The sequence below is a fragment of the Cavia porcellus genome, unplaced genomic scaffold, assembly GCF_034190915.1.
Source record: "Cavia porcellus strain 051 isolate PalLab524CR breed Dunkin Hartley unplaced genomic scaffold, mCavPor4.1 scaffold_2, whole genome shotgun sequence".
In the NCBI taxonomy this organism is placed as follows: Eukaryota; Metazoa; Chordata; class Mammalia; order Rodentia; family Caviidae; genus Cavia; species Cavia porcellus.
This window is the reverse complement of record NW_026947485.1, coordinates 106,637,849-106,658,575: the sequence shown is the minus strand read 5'-3', so window position 1 is coordinate 106,658,575 and position 20,727 is coordinate 106,637,849. Positions and strand designations below refer to the sequence as shown.

General features: G+C 37.6%; 1 protein-coding gene across 1 annotated transcript; it reads right to left on the bottom strand.

Moving 5' to 3' along the window:
* Positions 1 to 161: 161 nt before the first annotated feature.
* On the bottom strand, positions 162 to 5,468 carry LOC100721030 (olfactory receptor 13A1-like). Its single transcript, XM_003479576.2, has 2 exons — positions 5,460 to 5,468; positions 162 to 1,076 (listed from the first exon to the last, which is right to left on the bottom strand). Exon 2 carries the CDS (start codon positions 1,074 to 1,076, stop codon positions 162 to 164), a length of 915 nt encoding a protein of 304 aa, XP_003479624.2. The 5' UTR covers positions 5,460 to 5,468.
* Positions 5,469 to 20,727: the final 15,259 nt, after the last annotated feature.

The following is a 20,727-nucleotide window of genomic DNA, read 5'->3' as shown; positions in this document are numbered from 1 at the left end:
ACTTGAAAGGTCAGGGGCTTCCCCAGCATATCAGAGCTGCACCCACTCAGTACCACAGAATATGTCCTCAAAAAACAGGACTCAGCCTTTTAGGAAAGCTATTCCCTCACTCATACCCACCATACCCCAGACACACACACTGGGCCACAGTGAGGCCAGGCTCAGCTGCAGGACAGAAGTCTCCTGAGTGCAACTTTGACATCCTTGTTCCTCAGAGTGTAGATGAGGGGGTTCAGGGTGGGTGCCACAGATGTGTAGATGACTGACACCACCTTGTCCTTGTTCAGGGTGTAGCTGGATGCAGGACGGATGTAGGTGTAAATGACAGTGGAGTAGTACATGCTGACCACTAGCAAGTGGGAGGAGCAGGTGGAGAAGGCTTTCCACTTGCCTTTGGCAGACCGAATGTGAAGGATGCTGATGACAATGAAGCCATAGGAGAGGACTGTCACAGAGAAGTTCCCCACAGCCAGGAATAAATCTGCTGCAAAGGCCATGGCCTCATTCAGGTGAGTTGGGGAGCAGGAGAGTTTCAGAAGTGGAGGGATCTCACAGAAGAAATGCTCGACTACATTGGATCTGCAAAATGGCAGGCGCAGCATGAGGCCTGTGTGTATCGAGGTGTTGGTGAGGCTGATGGCCCACACAACCCCAGCTAGGAATGCACACATGCAGGGTCCCATCAATACACTATAGTGCAATGGCCGGCAGATGGCCACGTAGCGGTCATAGGCCATGGCTGAGAAAAGCAGCAGTTCGGCCCCCATTGACCATGTGAAGAAGAAGAGCTGTGCCATGCAGCCTCCATAGGAGATGGTCCTGCTTGCTACCATGCTGCCCAGCAGCTTGGGCAGAATGGTGGAGGTGCAGAGGATGTCCACCAGGGCTAGATTAACTAGAAAAAAGTACATGGGAGTGTGCAGAGCTGGGCTGGCACTGATGGCCATCACAATGAGCACGTTGCCTGAAAGGGCAGCTGAGTAGAGGAAGAAAAAGGCAGGAAACAACAGCATCTGTAGGCCAGTACCATGAGAGAATCCCAGGATGAGGAACTCGGTTACCAGTGTCTGGTTCATCTCTGTGCTGTGTGTGCACTGGGGATCCATGGAAGAAACTGTGTTGCCTTGGGAGGTCTGAAAGAGTCTGAGAGCAAAACTGCTGTGGTTTCAGTTTATTCTAATGAGTCCACCGTCCAGTTGCATGCATGATTCACTTAGAGGCAAAAAATGTCAAGGTTACAGGGGTCCAAACAGAACTCTGGTCCTCCAAACACAACAGGGAGAACCACTGCTGCCAGCTGTGGTGTGCCTTCCCTAGCACCTATTCCAGTGGCACCATGGCTGTTTGTCACTCACATGCAGGGGGACTCGACTTACTATATAGTTCAGTTTAATCCTGGTCTAGACAATGGGGAACATGAATATAATAAGGAGAGATTCCAAGTATATCTCAAGGTAGCCTGAGTTCTGTCTCCTCTGTGAATATTGCAAAAGGTTTGTTTACAGTGCACTTAGAGCTTAGACAGTGCTGAGAACAGGTGAGATGTGATAAAAACCAAAACATAAAATGCTACCACCTTGCCTAGTCACATGCAAGCAGTACTATGGGTACAGTCCTCACAAGAACATAGCCTATCGCCATCAGACATTGCTCTCACTCTTAGCTTGCAGTGTCATAGAGCACAAGGCAGAACTGAGCCCATCTGCATACCAGTCTTGCTATCTCCCTTCCTGTGCAATCCTCACGCTGCTCATCCCCAACACTTGGTTCGCAAACTCCAAAGTTGTTTATCAAGATTCATGAGATAAATTTAACCTGCAATCTCAGACCCACATGGGCCAACTTCCAAATATACAGATAAGATCAGATTGAATGTTTAGACAATTTTTTCTTTAAACTTAAGGACATGTGCTTGTTTTCAAATTTTCTGTTTGCTCATGTTTGACTAGTTTGAAAATATTATTTTCATGCACCTCTGTAGACTATTTATAAACTATTTCCTGCCTTGATTTAGATCCCATCTCACTAGACCCCTGCCTGGCTTAGGGATAATGTCTGGGAGGTCTGAACCTTCACAGAATTTAGAAGAGCAGGTCGGGGTGGCCAGAGAATAACAGACCTAAATGTCACACATGGGCGTATACTTACAGGGATGGAAAGTATGGATGTACTGATACATATCAACCAGACATCTTGTTTTTTGTGAGAAAAATCGAGAAAGACTAACACAGAAAGGTTGTGTGCTGCATTTTGTCTGGATTGTTCATTTACCTTCTTCATATAATTATATAACTTTCATACCTGAAAACAACAGCCAAATGAATCTCATACTCCTTAGTCATTTTCATAAAATGAAAATATCCACCATTTTCAAAATCTTATTTATGATCAAACATATTATACATAGAATATCCTATTATAGCAGGTGCTTACAAAAAATGGTAAATTTCTTCTTGGAATTTCTGCTGTCCACTGGAGAAACATTATTTTCGCTACCACAAAAAAAGGAGTTTTCAGCTTTCTTTAAGAAACAGAATTGCTTTAAAATAAAAATTAATGATAGCCAAGCAGGTGTTATCTATGAGTGGGGAGACACTCGAGGCTCTATAGCCAAACAAGTGCCCCCCAGTGAATGGCCAGGGGCACAGAGGGACCAATTAGTCAGAAGTATCTGCCCCACTTTGGGAAACCATGCCTGCATTCAGATCCCTCTGGGGAAGCTGACCAGTACTTCAGGGAAGATCCAGTCCTTCTGAGAGAGGTTGGCAAGACCAGTACTCTTTGGTTAGGGCAAGGTTGGTGCTCTTTTGCTGCCTGCTGCCCAGAGACTGGTTTCCATTAGTTTTTTGGATGGGGTTCAGGGAGCTCACAGATCAGCAAATTAGATGTTCATGGCATTGAGCCAGTGAACTACCCAAACCATGCTTCCTGCCCCAGGCAGAAGCACACAAAATGCCAAGGCCAGAGAACTCTTTCTTACCCTATCATCTGGTCAGTACCACAGGCTGCAACCAGGAATCATGAGAGTTGAGCTCCTTAGAATGGCTAATGGCCATGTGTTAAGGCTACTTGTGCATGTGGCTGTCACCATTCAGTACCAATTTATTTACACAGTGACCAAGCACATACTTCACCTGATCATGACAATGGCCACAATTCATCTGTGGCCAGTTTTAGGACAACAGAATTATGTTGCCCTGGGCAGATGGTGCTGACCTGGTCTAGTATTGACCTAGTGCTACCAGTCTGTTCTGTCTCTAGAAAGGTCACCTGAGTGCTCTGTCTTCTAAAGGACAGAGGCCATTTGATATAGAAACATGGCTGGGTGGTTACCAGTTTCTCTCATACTACAACACACCACAGGCCTTTTCTGGATACTTTAACTCTGATCAGAGCATCACCTAGGTTGGGCATCCCCTTGATGTCCATCCACCTAGACCCAGAACAGAGGTTTTATGCCTTAATCTTGGTGGATTTGGTGATATTGTTGGTAAATCAGTGGGGTACTTACACAGACGGGAGGATGAGGTGTGTTCATTCATTAACTTCCTTTCACCCCTCACTGTCTGATCCTTCCTGAGCTAGCATCTCCTTTCAGGAAATAAGTGGAGACACATCACGATGCACTCAGGTTGTTCACTTGCCCATTTGATTTCTTTGCTTCAACTATATAAAAATATTGTGTTATCTATGGTCTTAAGGTTTCAAATATGTAGTCAATCCTTAGACTCCCACAAAACCCACAAGTATCATCTGCTGTCCAATATTAAACTTCCCTGGAAGAACACATGCATGCTACTCTGTCAGCAGACCTTCACTGAACACACACAGGGTCCAGGTATCTTGCACCATCATGCTTGGGGCAATTAAGAGCCTAACGGACATGATGGCTACAGTCAAGTGTGCATTCATTTGTTCATCTGAAATTCATTAAGTGCCTACTGAATGCCAGTTATGTTGGTAGATGCTGGGTATAAACCCTGAGCCAAAGGAAAGTAAAATATAAAAACAAAGGGGTTAAAGCTCTGCAGTTACACATTCTAAACAGAAGGAAAAGAGACAAAAAATACAGCAGTTTCTTGTTAGAAAACAGCCAGCAAGAATAGGAACAGCACCTCTAAAGTACTAAAAGAGAAAAGTCATATTTATACATTCATCAAAAATATTTTTAATGAGATAAAATAATCACATTAAAAGTAAATAGTCAAAATATCCAAATGAAAAGGTCGCGAGTGTTCAGAATGATATGAGTAGTGACCTACATTCAAGAAATGCAAATTAAAGCAGCATTGAGATTCCATCTCACTCTGGAAAGAATGGCTGCCATCAAGAAATCAACTGAAAACAAATGTTGGCAAGGCTGTGGGAGAAAAAGGAACATTGCTCCACTGTTGGTGGGAGTGTAAACAGGTGTAACCACTATGAAAATCAGTATGAAGAATTCTCAGAAGACTAGGATTGTAAGTTCCACTCAACCCAGCTATTCCCCTGCTGGGTATTTTCCCAGAAAATCTGAAAAGGTGGTATATGTGCACCTATATGTGGTATATGTGGTAGTGATATATGTGCACCCGTGTTTATAGCAGAAAAATTTGTAATAGCTAAATCTTAGAAACAACCAAGATGCCCATCAACTGCAGAGTGGATGTAAAAGATGTGGTATTTTTATACAATGGAATATACTACTCAGCTATAAAAAGGATGATCTTGAGGCCTTCATAGGGAAATGGAGGCAACTTGAGGCTATCCTCATTAGTTAATAAATAAGAATCATATTTGTAAATATCACATTGTGTCTCTAGTGTAAAAAGTAATGTAGGAGTAATAAAACCCAAAATGTATAATTGCTATTATAAAAAAATGAGGAAATGATATGCTCTAAAGGATATATCTGCGTGTAGGTTTAAGTGTATAGGATTGATAAACATATTACTCAGTTTTTGTTGGATAGTTCAACAGAACTGTTTGCAATCTTGCTGTTTGAATGTCTGCTTTTTATGTTTCACTTTTTTCTTTTAAAATGATTAAGATAAAAGAGGACATAAGAAAACAGATCAGAACAGAACAATTTAAGCAACATACTGTTTCACCACAAGACAACCCTACATAACAGTAGCTACCATAGTTTCTCTTTCCTTGAAATATTTGAGTATATCTTCATACACTATAGTATCAAACATAACAAAATAGTATAAAACCATTCAAGAGAATGAAAGTATTAACAGGACATTCAGAACCAAATAACAGAATGTGAACAACGGTTACTATATTATCTCCTTGCCCTTAAAAAATTTTGATTATGCTATCACACATAGTAAAATCCAATAAGGTACAACATGATAAAACCGATGGAGACAGAAGAACAAAGGCATGGTAGGACTTCAAAACAAGATGATATTAAATCAACACTGGCTATTATAATGTCTTGTTTTCTTCAAAATAACTGTTCATACCATCACAGACAATAAAATCAAACAACCCAGAATAAAACCATTACAACTATTGAATGAAAACATTATAAGGCTTCAAAGCAATATAATGGGGAATCATGATTACCATATACATTTATGTATTCTTACCATTTCTTACACTAGGGAAACTATACGGTATTTATACATTTGAGTTTGATTTATTTCGCTTATGAGTATGGTCTCATTTATTTATAAATATCTCTTTTTTTATTTTAAAGAGATTAAGACAAAACAGGACACAAGAAAGCAGATCAGAACAGTACAATGCAAGCAACATAGAATTTCACTAGAAGAAAACCCATAATTTACAGTAACTGCCACAATGTCGCTTTCTTTGAAATAGTTGAGTATAACTTCATATACAATAGTATCAAACATAACAAAATAGTACAAAAACATTCAAGAGAATGAGAGTATCACAGGGCATTCAGAACCAAATAACAAAAACAAACAATGGCTACTATATTATCTTATTTTCCAAAGAAAATTTGTTTATACTTTCACACATAATACAATCCAATAAGGTACAACATGACAGAGCCAATGGAAAGAGAAGAGCAAAGGCATAGTAGGGCTTCAGAGTATGATATTATGCCAGTACTGGCTATTATAATGACTTGTTTCCCTCAAATTAGTTGTTCATACCATCACAGTTAATAAAATCAAACAAACAAGGACAAACCCATTACAACTAACCAATGTGATCATTATAAGGTTTCAGAACAATGTAATGGGGAATCATAAGTACCATGAACTCTTATGTACTCTTAATATTTCTTACACTAGGGAGACTATACGGTATTTATACATGTGAGTTTGATTTATTTCCCTTGTGAGTATGGTCGCAAGTTGTGTTCATTTATTTATAAATATCTCAATGTGATCATTCTTTACAGCTGAGTAATACTCCACTGTATAAAATACCACAGCATTTTATCTATTCCTCAGTTGATGGACACTTAGGTTGTTTCCAAGATCTGGCTATTACAAATTGTGTTGGTATGAACATGGGTGCACACATATTACTGTGATATGATGTTTTCAATTCTTCTGTGAATATGCCTAGAAGTGGAATAGCTAATCAAATCAACTTGCAATCCCGGTTTTTGAGGAATCTTCAGACTGACGTCCACAGTGGTTGCACCAGTCTACACTCCCACCAACAGTGCAGGAGAATCTCTTTTTCCCCACAGCCTCTCCAGCATTTGTTTTTGGTAGTTTTTTTTTTATCCTGGCCATTCTTTCTGGAGTGAGATGGAATCTCAGTGTGGTTTTAATTTGCATTTCTTTAATGAGTAATGATGATTAACTTTTTTATGTATTTATTTGCCATTTGTACTTCTTCATCTGAGAAATGTGTATTCATGTCAGATGCCTATTTTTCGATTGGGTCTTTGAATTATGGAGGTCTTATTTTTTAATTCTTTATATGTGTTAGACAGAAGTCTTTTTTCTGAGCTATAGTTCACGAAGATTTTTTTCCCCAGTTTGTGGGTTTTCTTTTCACTATGCTGGAGATTTCTTTTAACATGCAGAAACTTTTTAATAAGACATGATCCCAGTTATTGATTCTGGGAAGTTTTCCCATGCAGTTTGATTCCTATTCATGAATTCTCTACCTACTCTTATGGCTTCAAGATTTTTACCTAATTTTTCTTCCAACAGACTTAGAGTTTCTGTTTTACTATTTAGATCTTTAATCCATTTAGATTTTTGTTTGGTAGATGGTGTTAGGCATGGGTCTAGTTTTAGTTTTCAGCATATGGAGAGCAAGTTTTTCTGACACCATTTATTAAAGCAGCTATCATTCTTCCAGGGAACAGATTTGACCCCTTTATCAAAGATAAGGTGGTTGAGTGTGTTTGTAGTTGTGGTTGTATCTTCTAATTTATTCCACTGATGTTCAGATCTGTTTTTATTCCAGTACCATGTGGATTTTACTACAGTAACTTTGCAGTATAACTTCAAGTCAGGGATTGTGCTGCCTCCTGCCTTGCCTTTGCTGCTTAGAATTGTCTTTGCTGAGTCTCAAAAATAGTGGATAGATAACAGCAAGCAACAGAGGCTCTCTGAGATAGTTAAATTAGATTCAAAAATAATATGGCATGGGGAGGCCTGAACAGAAGGAGATAGACCTTCCTGATCTAGGAACAAATGAAGCTGCGAAAACCCAATTAAAAATACAGTCCTGAGCCTTGCAGACTGCCCTCTCTCACCCGAAAAACACACCACAGTTGCCCGCCAGGAAGAGTGTGTTGGGCCGAGCCATGGGACCCTGTTCCAGCCTTACAGACTGCCCTCTCTCACCCGAAGGCCACACCACAGAGCTGGGACGAGCTGTGGGACCTCCTTCTAGCCTTGCTGACCGCCCTCTCTCACCCCAAAAACACACCGCAGCTGCCTACCAGGAAGAGGGAGCTGGGCTAAGCTTCCAGAAACTGCTCTGACCTTGCCTGTGACCTTCTTTTGACCTGGAAAGCACCAGCACTACTGCCACTGCCTGGAGGAGGGAGCAGCCCTACTGAGGCAATTTGAGGCCTACCTAGGCCATAGGGGGACCCTGTATCAGCCTGGGGTGCTTTGCCATCCAAGGAGCTGGATGGTTACACAATATCCAATCCCCAGGAGAGTATGAGATCCTTGCTTTAGGGGGTTGGGGGCCTGCTGCGCTTGCAGCCACACTAACTTGGGTTTAATGGGATTTGGGATTGCCTGGACCACACCAAGTGGCTTTCTTTTCCTTAGGGAGCGTTACTGCCAGAGGGGGAGCTGTGTAGCTTGAGGAGGCTTCGAGGGCTTCCAGGGACTTTGCTGCCCAAGGAGGGAGCTACACTACCAGAGGAGTTCCAGGAGTACAGGACATAAGAGACAATTTCCAACATGCCCAGGGGAAGCTTTGGAACAACACTTGAAGCACGGAAATATAGGAAAATGACAAAATGAAAGAGCAAAATGCAATCTCAAACATCCAGCCCATCCCAAGAAAGCCTAGGAGCCATGTACATAAAAGGAAATACATGCCATATGCCTGAAATACCTGAAATAATAGTAACTGAAATTAAGAAGCAACTCCAGGGAGCCTTAAAGGAATTCAAACTAGAAATAATATCTCAGGTAAAAGAAGAAATGATAAAGGAAATGAATGAGATGCTAAACATATCTAAAGAAGACAGTTAAAAAATTGGAGAAACTAAACAAAAGGATAGAATCCCTGGATGAACAATATAAGAAACAAACAGAATACATGAGGCAGATTCAAAGAGATATACAAGAAATAAAAAATTCCATTGAAAGTTGTAAAAACCACCTCAATGAATGTGAAGATAGAATCTCAGACCTCTAAGACAAGATTGCAGCCAGTGAACAGGAAAGAAAAGATCTTTTAAAAATAACAAGAAATCAGGAAATAACAATTCAACACATGCAAGATTACACAAAGAAAAACAACATAAGATTGATAGGGATAAATGAAAAAGAAGGGGACAACATAAAGGATGTCAAGAGGATATTTAGAGAAGTAATAGCTGAAAATTTCCCAAACATGACATTAGAAACTGGTATCAAGATCAGTGAACCATATAGAACCCCAAATAGCCACAACCAAAATAAAACCACACCCAGACATATAATAATCACCATCCCAGAAATCGAACAAAAGAATAGAATATTAAAAGCTGTCAGAGAGAAAAGACAGATCACCTATAAGAAAAGCTTATCAGAATCACAGCAGACTTCTCAACACAAACAATGAAGTCAAGAAGAGCATGGAGTGAAGTAGTTCAGGTCCTAAAGGAAAATGATTTCCAACCTAGAATGATGTACCCTGAAAAACTGTCCTTCAAAACTGATGGAGAAATAAGATGCTTCCATGACAAAGAACAGCTGAAGAACTTCATGATCACCAAGCCAACCCTGCAAAGAATATTGAAAGACAGTTTAGATACACTTAGGAAAAAACCATTAAACAAAGCAAACAAGTAAACGGAACAGAAAGATAAAGATGCAACAGCAGAAAGATAACTTGACAACAACAAACCAATGTTTAACAGTTGTAACCATTAATGTAAATGGTCTCAATTCACCAATTAAAAGAAACAGACTGGCAGAATGGATCAAGAAACAAAACCCAACCATATGCTGTCTACAAGAAACCCATCTAACCCAAAAGGATACTCACAGACTGAAAGTCAAAGAATGGAAAACAATACTTCATGCAACAAGAACACCCAAAAAAGCGAGTGTAGCTATTCTGTTTGCATACAATGTGAACTTCAAACCAAGAATGATCCTAAGAGATAAAGAAGGTCACTACATACTGGTTAGGGTAAAACTTCAAGAGGAAGAGATAACTATCTTAAATATATATGCACCAAACTCCAGAGCACCAAGTTATATAAAAAAGTATTAATAGAAATGAAAACCCAAATTAGCAATAATACAATTTAACAGGAGATCTTAACACACCATTGACACCAATGGACAGATCAACCAGACAGAACATCAGCAAAGAAATAAAAGAGCTGAATCACACCTGTGAATAAATGGATTTGATAGACGTATACAAAGTATTCCACCCAACAACAACAGAATACACATTCTTCTCAGCAGTACATGGGTCATTCGCTAAAATAGACCATATATTAACTCACAGAACATATTTAAATGAACACAAAAGAGTTGAAACTATCCTTTGAATATTATTGGATCATAGCGCTATGAAATAAGAAATTAGTGAAAAAATCTCATAAACACATGGAAACTGAATAACATACTCTTGAGTAATCAGTGGGTCACAGAGGAAATTAAAGAAGAAATTAAACAATACCTATGAACAAATGAAAACACAACTACAACTTACCAGAATCTGTGGGATGCAATGAAAGCTGTCCTCAGAGGAAAATTTATTGCACTGAGTACCCACATCAGGAAAACAGAACGAATACAAATAAATAAGCTGATGTTACACCTCAAACATCTAGAAAAAGAAGAGCAAGTCAACCCCAAGCCTAAAGAAGAGAGGAAATTCTAAAAATCAGAGCAGAAATCAATGCAATCGAGACTAAGAAAACAATCCAAAAAATCAATGAATCAAGGAGTTGATTCTTTGAAAGAATAAATAAAATCAATAAGCCCCTAGCCAACCTTATTTTAAAAAGGGAAGAAATAGCTCAAATTTATGCAATAAGGAATAAAGAAGGCAAAATCACTACAAACCATATAGAAATACAGAAGATCATCAACACGTATTTCGAAAACCTCTACTCTCAAAGGTTTGATAACATAGAAGAAATAGATAGATTCCTAGAAGCATATGAAGTACCAAAGCTAGGTCAAGAAGATGTAGAACTGCTGAATAACCCAATTTCTATTAATGAAGTTGAAAATGTAATTAAGTCCTTACCTACAAAGAAAAGCCCAGGCCAAGACAGGTTCCCTGCAGAATTCTACAAGAAATACAAAGAAGACCTAATGCCAACACTCCTCAAACTCTTTAATGAAATTGAAAGGGAAGCAATCTTTCCTAAATCACTCCTACAAGCAAACATTACTCTAGTACCAAAACCTGAGAAGGACCCAACTGAAAAAGAGAACTACAGACCAATCTCCCTAATGAACACAAATGCGAAAATCCTCAATAAAATATTGGCAAATAGGATGCAGCAAATCATCAAGAAGATTATACATCATGACCAAGTGAGATTCATCCCAGGCATGCAGGGATGATTCAACATACGTAAATTAATAAGTGTAATGCACCATATCAATAGAGCCAAAAGTAAGAATCACGTGATTATTTCTATAGATGCAGAAAAAACTTTTGATAAGGTCCAACATTCATTTATGATAAGAACCTTGCAGAAAATAGGAATAGATGGTCTTTACCTCAATATAATAAAGGCCATTTATGACAAACCAACAGCCAGTATCATACTAAATGGCCAAAAACTGAAGGACTTTACTTTAAAATCAGACACAAGACAAGGACGTTCCTTAACACAGCTTCTATTTAATATAGTACTGGAACTACCAGCCAGAGCAATTAGACAAGAGAGAGAAATAAGAAAGGTAAAGATAGGAAAAGAAGAAGAAGTTAAATTATCATTATTTGCAGATGACATGATACTCTACATAGAAGACCCCCAGAACTCCCCTGAAAGACTCCTAGATATAATAATTAAATTCAGCAATGTGACTAGATATAAAATAAATACTCAAAAATCAATTGCATTCCTATACACTAACAACAAAATCACAGAGTGAGAAATAAGAGAAGCCACACCCTTCACACTGGCAACCAAAAAAATGAAATATTTAGGAATTACTCTCATGAAAGAAGTGAAAGACCTATACAGGGAAAATTATAATACACTGAAAAATGAAATTGAAGATGATCTCAGAAAATGAAAAGACATCCTTTGCTCATGGATAGGAAGAATTAATATTGTGAAAATGGCCATTTTCCCAAAACTGTTATACAGATTCAATGCAATCCCAATAAAAATACCATCAATATACCTCATAGATCTCAAGAAATCACTCCTAAAATTCATCTACAGTGAGAAGAGACCTAGAATAGCAAGGACAGTTCTAAGGAGAAAAGGCAAGGCAGGAGGCATTACGATCCCTGACTTGAAGTTATACTACAAAGCAACTGTAGTAAAATCAACATGGTACTGGAACCAAAATAGAGTCAAAGATCAGTGAGTAGATTAGAAGATACAACCACAGCTACCAACACACTCAACCACCTTATCTTTGATAAAGGGGCCATATATGCTCACTGGAATAACAATAGTCTCTTTAATAAATGGTATTGGAAAAACTGGCTCTCCATATGCCGAAAAGTATACCTAGACCCATGCCTATCTCCATGTACTAAAATAAAATCTAAATGGATCAAAGATCTAAATATTAAAACAGAAACAGTAAATCTATTGGAAGACAAATTGGGTAAAGACCTTGAAGACATAGGAGTAGGTAGAGAATTCATGAACAAGACTCAAACCACATGGGAAATACTTCCCAGACTCAATAACTGGGATCACCACTTATTAAAATGTTTCTGCATGTCAAAAGAAATCTCCAGCATAGTGAAAAGAAAACCCACAAACTGGGAAAAAATTTTAGTGAACTTTCCCTCATACAAAGGACTTCTGTCTAAAACATATAAAGAATTAAAAAAAAAAACCAGACCCCCAAAATTCAAAGATCCAATCCAAAAATGGGCATCTGAGATGAATACATAATTCTCCTATGAAAAAATACAAACAGCAAATAAATACATGAAAAAATGTTCATCATCATTAGTGATTAGAGAAATGCAAATTAAAACCACACTGAGATTTCATCTCACTCCTGAAAGAATGGCCAAGATCAAGAAAACCACCAACAACAAATGCTGGAGAGGCTGTGGGGAAAAAGGAACTCTCCTGCACTGCTGATGGGAGTGTTGATGGTGCAACCATTGTGGAGGTCAGTCAGGAGATTTCTCAGAAAGCTGGGATTTGAAGCCCCTTTTGACCCAGCTATTCCACTTCAAGGCATATTCCCAGAAGAACTGAAAGCATCATACCACAGTGATATATGTGTACCCATAGTTATAGCAGCACAATTTGTAATAGCCAGATCTTGGAAACAACCTAAGTGTCCATCAACTGAGGAATTGATAAAAAAAAGTTGTGCTATTTTTATACAATGGAGTACTACTGAGCCATAAAGAATGATCACATTGAGATATTTATGGATGCAGCTTGAGACCATACTCATAAGTGAAATAAATCAAACTCACATGTATAAATACTGAATAGTTTCCCTAGTGTAAGAAATGATAAGAATACATAAAATTATGTGGTAATCATGATTCCCAATCATATTGCTTTGAAGCCATATAATGTTTTCACTCATTAATTGGAATGGTTTTAATCTGGGTTGTTCAATTTTATTGTCTGTGATAGTACAAATAGGTATTTTGAAGAAAACAAGACATCATAATTGCTAGTGCTGATTTAATATCATCTTGTTTTGAAGGCCCATCAAGCTGTCGTTTGCCTGTTTTTATTGGTGTTAACATGTTGTATCTTATTATATTTTACTATATGCAATAGTACAAACAAAATTTTTATAGGCAAAGAGATAGGCAGTGATTTTTTAGGCAGAGAAATTTTATAGACAGAGAAACCGTTGTTCATTTTCTGCTAGCTAGTTCTAAATACCCTGTAATACTTTCATTCTCTTGAATGGCTTCACAATGTTTTGATATGTTTGATTCTATAGTATACAAAGTTATACTCAAATATTTCAAGGAAAGAAACACTATGATGACTACTATTATGTCAGGATATCTTGTGGTGAAATACAATGTTGCTTAAATTGTTCAGTTCTGACCTGTGATGTTCTGTTGCTATGTCCTCTTTTATCTCAATCTCCCCCTTTTTTCCTTTTTTTAAAAAAGATATTTTATTTTTTCTCATTTTTTTAATTAAGGGAAAACTAAATTTAAAAATAGCGGGATATTAAATTTTTTTGCTTTCTTAGTAACCTGATTTGAACCCCTGCAACGCTCTCCCCATCTTGTTCTGACTGATTTGACTACATTCTGTTTTGTTTGATAGTATCAAGTTTGAGGGTATATGCAACCACTTTGAAGACAAGATTTACTATGATGCCCAATATGGTTTGACTATTATCTTCTTTTGAAGTCCTGTAAGGTCTCCAATAAAGGTTTTATTGGTCTTGTTCTGTACTGTTTTGTTCAATTCTACTATATGTGACAATATAAGCAACTTTTTTAAGGTAGCAAGAGGCATAATTGTAACCATTGTTGATCACCTGGTATTTTGTTTTTGCTTCATGTACTATATCCATCCCTCTGTTCTAACTGACTCTGTTTTGCTTTGTCACATTTGGTTTTTTTTTTTTTTTTCTCTTCTAAAAAAGTTATAAGAACTGTGGGAGTAATAAAACCCAAAAAGTGTAATTATTATTGAAAAAAGAAAGGAAAAGAAAGTGATCTAAAGGATATAACTGCATGTATATTTAAGTGTGTAGGATAGAAAAACATATTATGGAATTTTTGTTGGATCATTGAACAGGACTGTCTGCAATCTCACTGTATGAATGTCCACTTTGTATGCTTTAGTTTTGTAATTTGGACAACTGTTTCTAAGATGACAATATGTAATCTATTAACTAGTGATTTCTTACTGTATATTTTTTCTTGAAATTCTGTATTACTTGTACCCTTTTACTGCTTTTTTTCTCTCTCTCTCTTTAAATGAAAAAAATACAGTCCTGGTGATACGATTGGAATAGCTACAGTCTCAGTGCGGCTGCTTGAACTCCCTGCTTGGACTCGCTGCCACTGCTGTGCTTGAACTGGCACAGCCAGGATAGCTTGCCAACTTCAACTGCCTGGACAGGCGCTTGCACTGGGGGCGGGAGCTGGTGAACCTAACTGAGAGCAGAGCTGGAGGGGAACTCCGCATTGACCTGTGGTGAGGGAAAGGAATAAAAACTCTTCCATAGCGAAGGGGGAGCTTCAAAGACACATTCTGGGACCAGGCAGATAGGCTAGAATAAGGATCAGTGGTGATTTCAGCTGGCTACTCCCTTCTCAAGCAGGATTGGTGGGGTGCACTCGACCCAGGTGACGCTGCAGACTAAGACCCAATAGGCTAGCCCAAATGAAGTCCCTATGCCTAGGAAGTGCACCCTAATGCAGTGAGCCTTCAGCAGGTTGACTGACCTGGAGGCATGGGCCCATCATAGGCTGTCCCTGTTGTGTCTCCCTAGTACACTGCAGTAGGCGGGAACACCTAGCCATCGTGATTCAAAGAAACTGTAACCAACAAAGAAAGAAACTGGGCCTCCTATATATGTTTGTATGGAAGGAACAAAAAGCATGGGAAGAAGGAGCAACAAGAAAGGGTCCTCAGTCCCCAATCCTGAGAACACTGATCTAGGAAAGGTAAATGTACAGGAGAATGAGGACAGAAAAAATGCAATATTAGACAAGGCACCAATATACATAAAATGATATCTTTGGGACCTCATAGATGAGTTCAAAAGTGAAGTATTTAACCAAGTAGAGCAAGATATAAGTAGAATAGTAAAGAAATAATAAGCACCTCCCAAGAAAAAACAGATGGAAGAATGGAAGAACAACAAAAAAGGGGAGAATTGTTTCATGGAGAAACAATCAAACAATTGTTCAAAGAGATTAACAGAAATTTAAAACTCCATTGAACACTGGCAAAAATGCTTGAAAGAAACTAAGGATAGACTCACCGAACCGGAGGACAGGTTTGCAATGTGGGAACATGAAAGGAAAAATGTCTTAAAAATAGTAAAGAAACAGGCAATAACAGTAAAAAATCTACAAGATGACAAGAGGATCTATAACTTAAGAATAAAGAATGTGAATGACAAAGAAGGGGTAAACACAAAGGAACTGCAAAGGCCATTCACAGAAATAATGAAGGAAAATGTCCCATACTTAGGAAAAGGAAAAGATGCTCAGATGTATGAGGCACACAGAACTCCAGCCACCTACAATCCAAACAGAACTACACCCAGGCATATAATAATCAAGATCCCAGAAATCCAATATAAGAACAGAATATTAAAAGCTACCAGAGACAAGAAACTGATCACTTACAAGGGAACACCCATCAGAATTATGTCAGACTTCTCAGCACAAACCATCAAATCAAGAAGAGCATGGGGGGAAATAATCCAAGCCTTGAAAGAATATAACCTCCCACCAAGGTTGATCTATCCTGCACAACTGTCCCTATAATTTAATGGAGAAACAAGATGCTTCCAAGATAAAGAGGAACTGGAGAAATTTGCAACCACCAATCCAACCTACAGAGAATACTACAGGACATTCTAAAGAGAGACAAAAGCACCAAGATTTCAGGAACAGTGGCAGAGAGGCCCCAATGAATGGAACAAAAAGTGAAATAAAGAAGACAAACAGACAACTAATGATGGAAAAAGAGCTCAACAGAGATGAGGCAGAGAAGGTTGGATGTAATTTCTAATATAGATGGCCTAGATACACTAACTTAAGGGAAAAAAGAGAGAATCACAGGCAGAATGGATCAAGAGGTAGGGTCCATCGAGATGCTCTTTATAGAAAATATAATTAGGATATATGGATCAAAATCAAAAATGAGAGAACAGAACTCAATGTGATAAGGAACCAGAGAGTAATAAGGGCAAATAGACGAGTATTTATGGGTAGGTTGAAAAGACAGGCTTTAATAAGTGAAGAAATACAACTAGAGATGAAGTCCAGGAGTGAGAAAGTTCAGAAATACTTAGGTAAATAGCAGGTTGCCCCCCTAATATAAAACCGAGAGTGTTAGGGAGACCCAAAAATACAAGTACCCCTCAGAAGTGAAAGAGGAGGAATAGTCTTTAAAAAAAAGATGCAGAAGATATTGCTAATAGTGTATCAGGAATTAAAACCCATATTACTCACACCACTCTACTTGGATGTAACTTGTTCCATCCCAGATTGTATATAAGCACTGGATGTGAGGGCACAGACAGCTGTCTGAATATATCAGGATATAGCACAGTGGTCATCTTTAATTTCCTATTAACTTAATCAGTATCCCTGTATGACTTATACTGTTATATCATGAGTGATCTTAGTTAAATCTGACTTGTTTGATTGCTACTTATTATTGACAGATTTTACTCAAAACTGATAGGTTGATGGTATCAAGTTGGAGAATACAAACAACTATACTTACAATGACAATAATTCACTACAATACCCATTCTAATTTGACTACTACCTATCTTTCTAGCTTTACACTATCTTCAAAGTTGTATTTCTATTAATTCTGTAATGAGCTGATATGTTCAATTGTACTTTATCTGATAATATAGCCAATTCTGTTGATGATAATAAGAGATAGCCCAGTAACCATGATAGAACTCCTTATACAACAGTTTTACATGTCTTTTTAGTTTTATGTGTCTATAGGAATATGTTTTGTTCTGTCCACCTGTTCTGTTCTGTTGCTTGCTCTAATATAGAAAGGATATAAATATATGTTAAGACTGATGTTTGCATAAAACCTATAAACAGTTTATGAGAACTGATCTTATGACACATGATGAAACGAACAAATACTTTGAAGGAAAAAAAGTACCCAGTCCTGCAGTACCCAGTGCTGATTCTGGAGTGTCATGATGTGAAATCCAGCAATACTATTAAGCTTTGTTCAGAATGATTTTAATCTGCTATGTTTTGTTTGGTCTCCATAAAGGAAGGTATGGATAAATGTGTACATGTCTAAGTGTATAGGATTGATAGCCGTATTACTTAGTTTTTGTTGGATAGTTGAACAGAACTGTTTGCAGTCTCCCTGGTTGAATTCCCATTTATATGCTCCACTTTTGTATCTTGAACAATTATTTGTGGGGAGACAATATGTAAACATTAACTAGTAATTTATTACTGTTTATTTTTTCTATGAAGGTATATGTTATTTCTGCACATTTTCTGTTTTGTTTTATCTTTCGTTAAATAAAAAAAATTGTCTTTGCTGTTCTATGTCTCTTCTGGTTCCAGATTAGTTTTAGAGTGATTTCTCTAAATCTACGAGGTATTTTAATGGTATTTTCATTGGGATTACATTGAATCTGTATAACTGTTTTGGGAGAATGGCCATTTTTATAATATTTATTCTTCCTATCCATGAGCAAGGGATGTCTTTCCATTTTTTGAGATCCTCTTTGGTTTCTTTTTCAGGGAATTATAATTTTCCCTGTATAGATCTTTTACTTCTTTCATGAGATTAATTTCTAAGGATTTCATTTATTTGGATGCTAGTGTGAAGGGTGTGGCTTCTCTTACTTCTCAGGGTTTTGTTGTTAGTGTATAGGAATGCTATTTATTTTTGAGTATTGACTTTGTATCTAGCTACATTGCTGAATTTATTGTTTATATCTAGGAGTCTTTCAATGGAGTTTTGGGGGTCTTCTATATAGAGTAAATTGTGATCTGAAAACAATAATATTTTAACTTCCTGTTTTCCTATCTTTGCTCCTTTTATTTCTGTCTCTTGTCTAATTTCTCTTTGTAGTATTCCCAGTACTATGTTGAACAGGAGAGGTGATTAGGGGCATGTTTGTCTTGTGCCTGATTTTATGGTACAGGCCTTCAGTTTTTGGTCATTTAATATGATGCTGGCTGTTGGTTTGTCATAGACGCCTTTACCATACCGAGGTAAAGACCATCTATTCCAATTTTCTGTAAGGTTCTTATCATGAATGAGTGTTGGACCTTATCTAAAGCTTTGTCTCAGTCTATTGAAATGATCATGTTATTTCTACTTTTGGCTCTATTGATATGGTGGATTACATTTATTGATTGACGTATGTTGAACCATCCCTGCATGCCTGGGATGAATCCCACTTGGTCATGGTGTATAATCTTCTCCATGATTTGCTGCATTCTGTTTTCCCATTATTTTATTGCAAATTTTTGCATCTGTGTTCATTAGGGAGATTGGCCTGTAGTTCTCTCTTTTAGTTGGGTCTTTCTTGGGTTTTGGTACTAGAGTAATATTTGCTTCTAGGAATGACTTAGGAAGAACTGCTTTGCTTTCGATTACATTGAAGAGTTTGAGGAGTGTCAACATTAAGTCTTCTGTGTATTTCTTATAGAATTCTGCAGTGAATCTCTCTGGGCCTGGGCTCTTCTTTATAGGTAAGGACCTAATTACATTTTCAATTTCATTAATAGAAATTGGGTTTTTCAGCAGTTTTACATCTTTTTGAACCAGCTTTGGTACTTCATATGTTCCTAGGAATCTGTCTATTTCTTCAAACCCAGATTTTGGGTTAGATGGTTTTCTTGTAGACAGTATGTGATTGGTTGTTGGTTCTTGATCCATTCTGCCAGTCTGTTTCTGTTAATTGGTAAATTGAGATCATTTACATTAATGGTTATAACTGTTATTTATTGGTTTATTGTTGACATGTGATATTTCTGCTATTGTATCTTTACCTTTCCATTCTGTTTAATTGTCTGCCTTGCTTAGTGGTTTTTTCCTATGTGTATTTAGAATGTCTTTCAGTATTCTTTGCAGGGTTAGTTTAGTGATCATGAAGTTCTTCAGATGTTCTTTGTCATGGAAGTATCTTATTTCTCCATGTAGTTTGAAGGACAGTTTTTCAGGGTACAACAGTCTATATTGTAAGTCATTTTTCTTTAGGATCTCAAATACTTTGCTCCACGGTCTTCTTAACTTCATTGCTTGTGTTGAGAAGTCTGCTGTGATTCTGATAGGTTTTCCTTTATAGACGATCTATCTTTTCTCTCTAATGGCCTTTAATATTCTATTCTTATGTTGGATTTCTGTGATGGTGGTTATTGTATGTCTGGGTGTATTTTTATTTTGGTTATGGCTACTTGGAGTTCATTAGTCTCAACGTCAGTTTCCATTCTCATATTTGGGAAATTTTTAGGTATCACTTCTGTAAATAATCTCTTGATATAATTTGTGTTCATCCCCTTCTTTTTTTATCCCTATTAATCTTATATTGGTTTTCTTTGCATCATCTTGCAGCTGTTGAATTGTTATTTCCTGATTCTTTGTTATTTTTAAAAGATCTTTCCTTTCCTATTTACTAGGTGCAATCTTGGCTTGAGGTCTGAAATTGTATCTTCACTTTTGTTGAGAAAGTTTTGACAACTTTCAATGGAATTTTTGAATTCTTGTATATCTTTTTGAATCTGCTTCAGGTATTCTGTTTGTTTTTATATTGTTCATCCAGGGATTCCATCTCTTTGCATTGTTCATCTAATTTTTTAAATGTGTCTTCTTTAGATGTGTTCAGCATTTCTTTCATTACTTTTATCATTTCTTCTTTTACCCCAGAGATTATTTCTAATTTGAATTCCTTTAAAGCTTCCTGGAATTGCTTCTTTATTTCAGTTTCTATTATTTCAGGCATATGGCTTATATTTTTTCTATGTGCATGCTCATAGGTTTTTTTTTGTGATGGGCTGGAGGTTTGAGATTGCATTTTGGTCTTTCATCTTGTCAGTTTCCTATATTTCTGTATTTCAAGTGATGTTTCAAAGCTTCCCCTGGGCCTGTTGGACATCGTCTCCTATACCCTTGGCTCCTGTGACTGAATAGAGGTTGCTGAGCATGGTCCAGCCAGGCCCATAGGACCTACCATTCCATCTCTGGTGCTCTAGGAAGCTGGATCCTATACCAGTGTG

Coding starts and splice junctions, on each gene's coding strand:
- LOC100721030 (XM_003479576.2), bottom strand. CDS start 1,076: ATGAACCAGACACTGGTAACCGAGTTCCTCATCCTGGGATTCTCTCAT.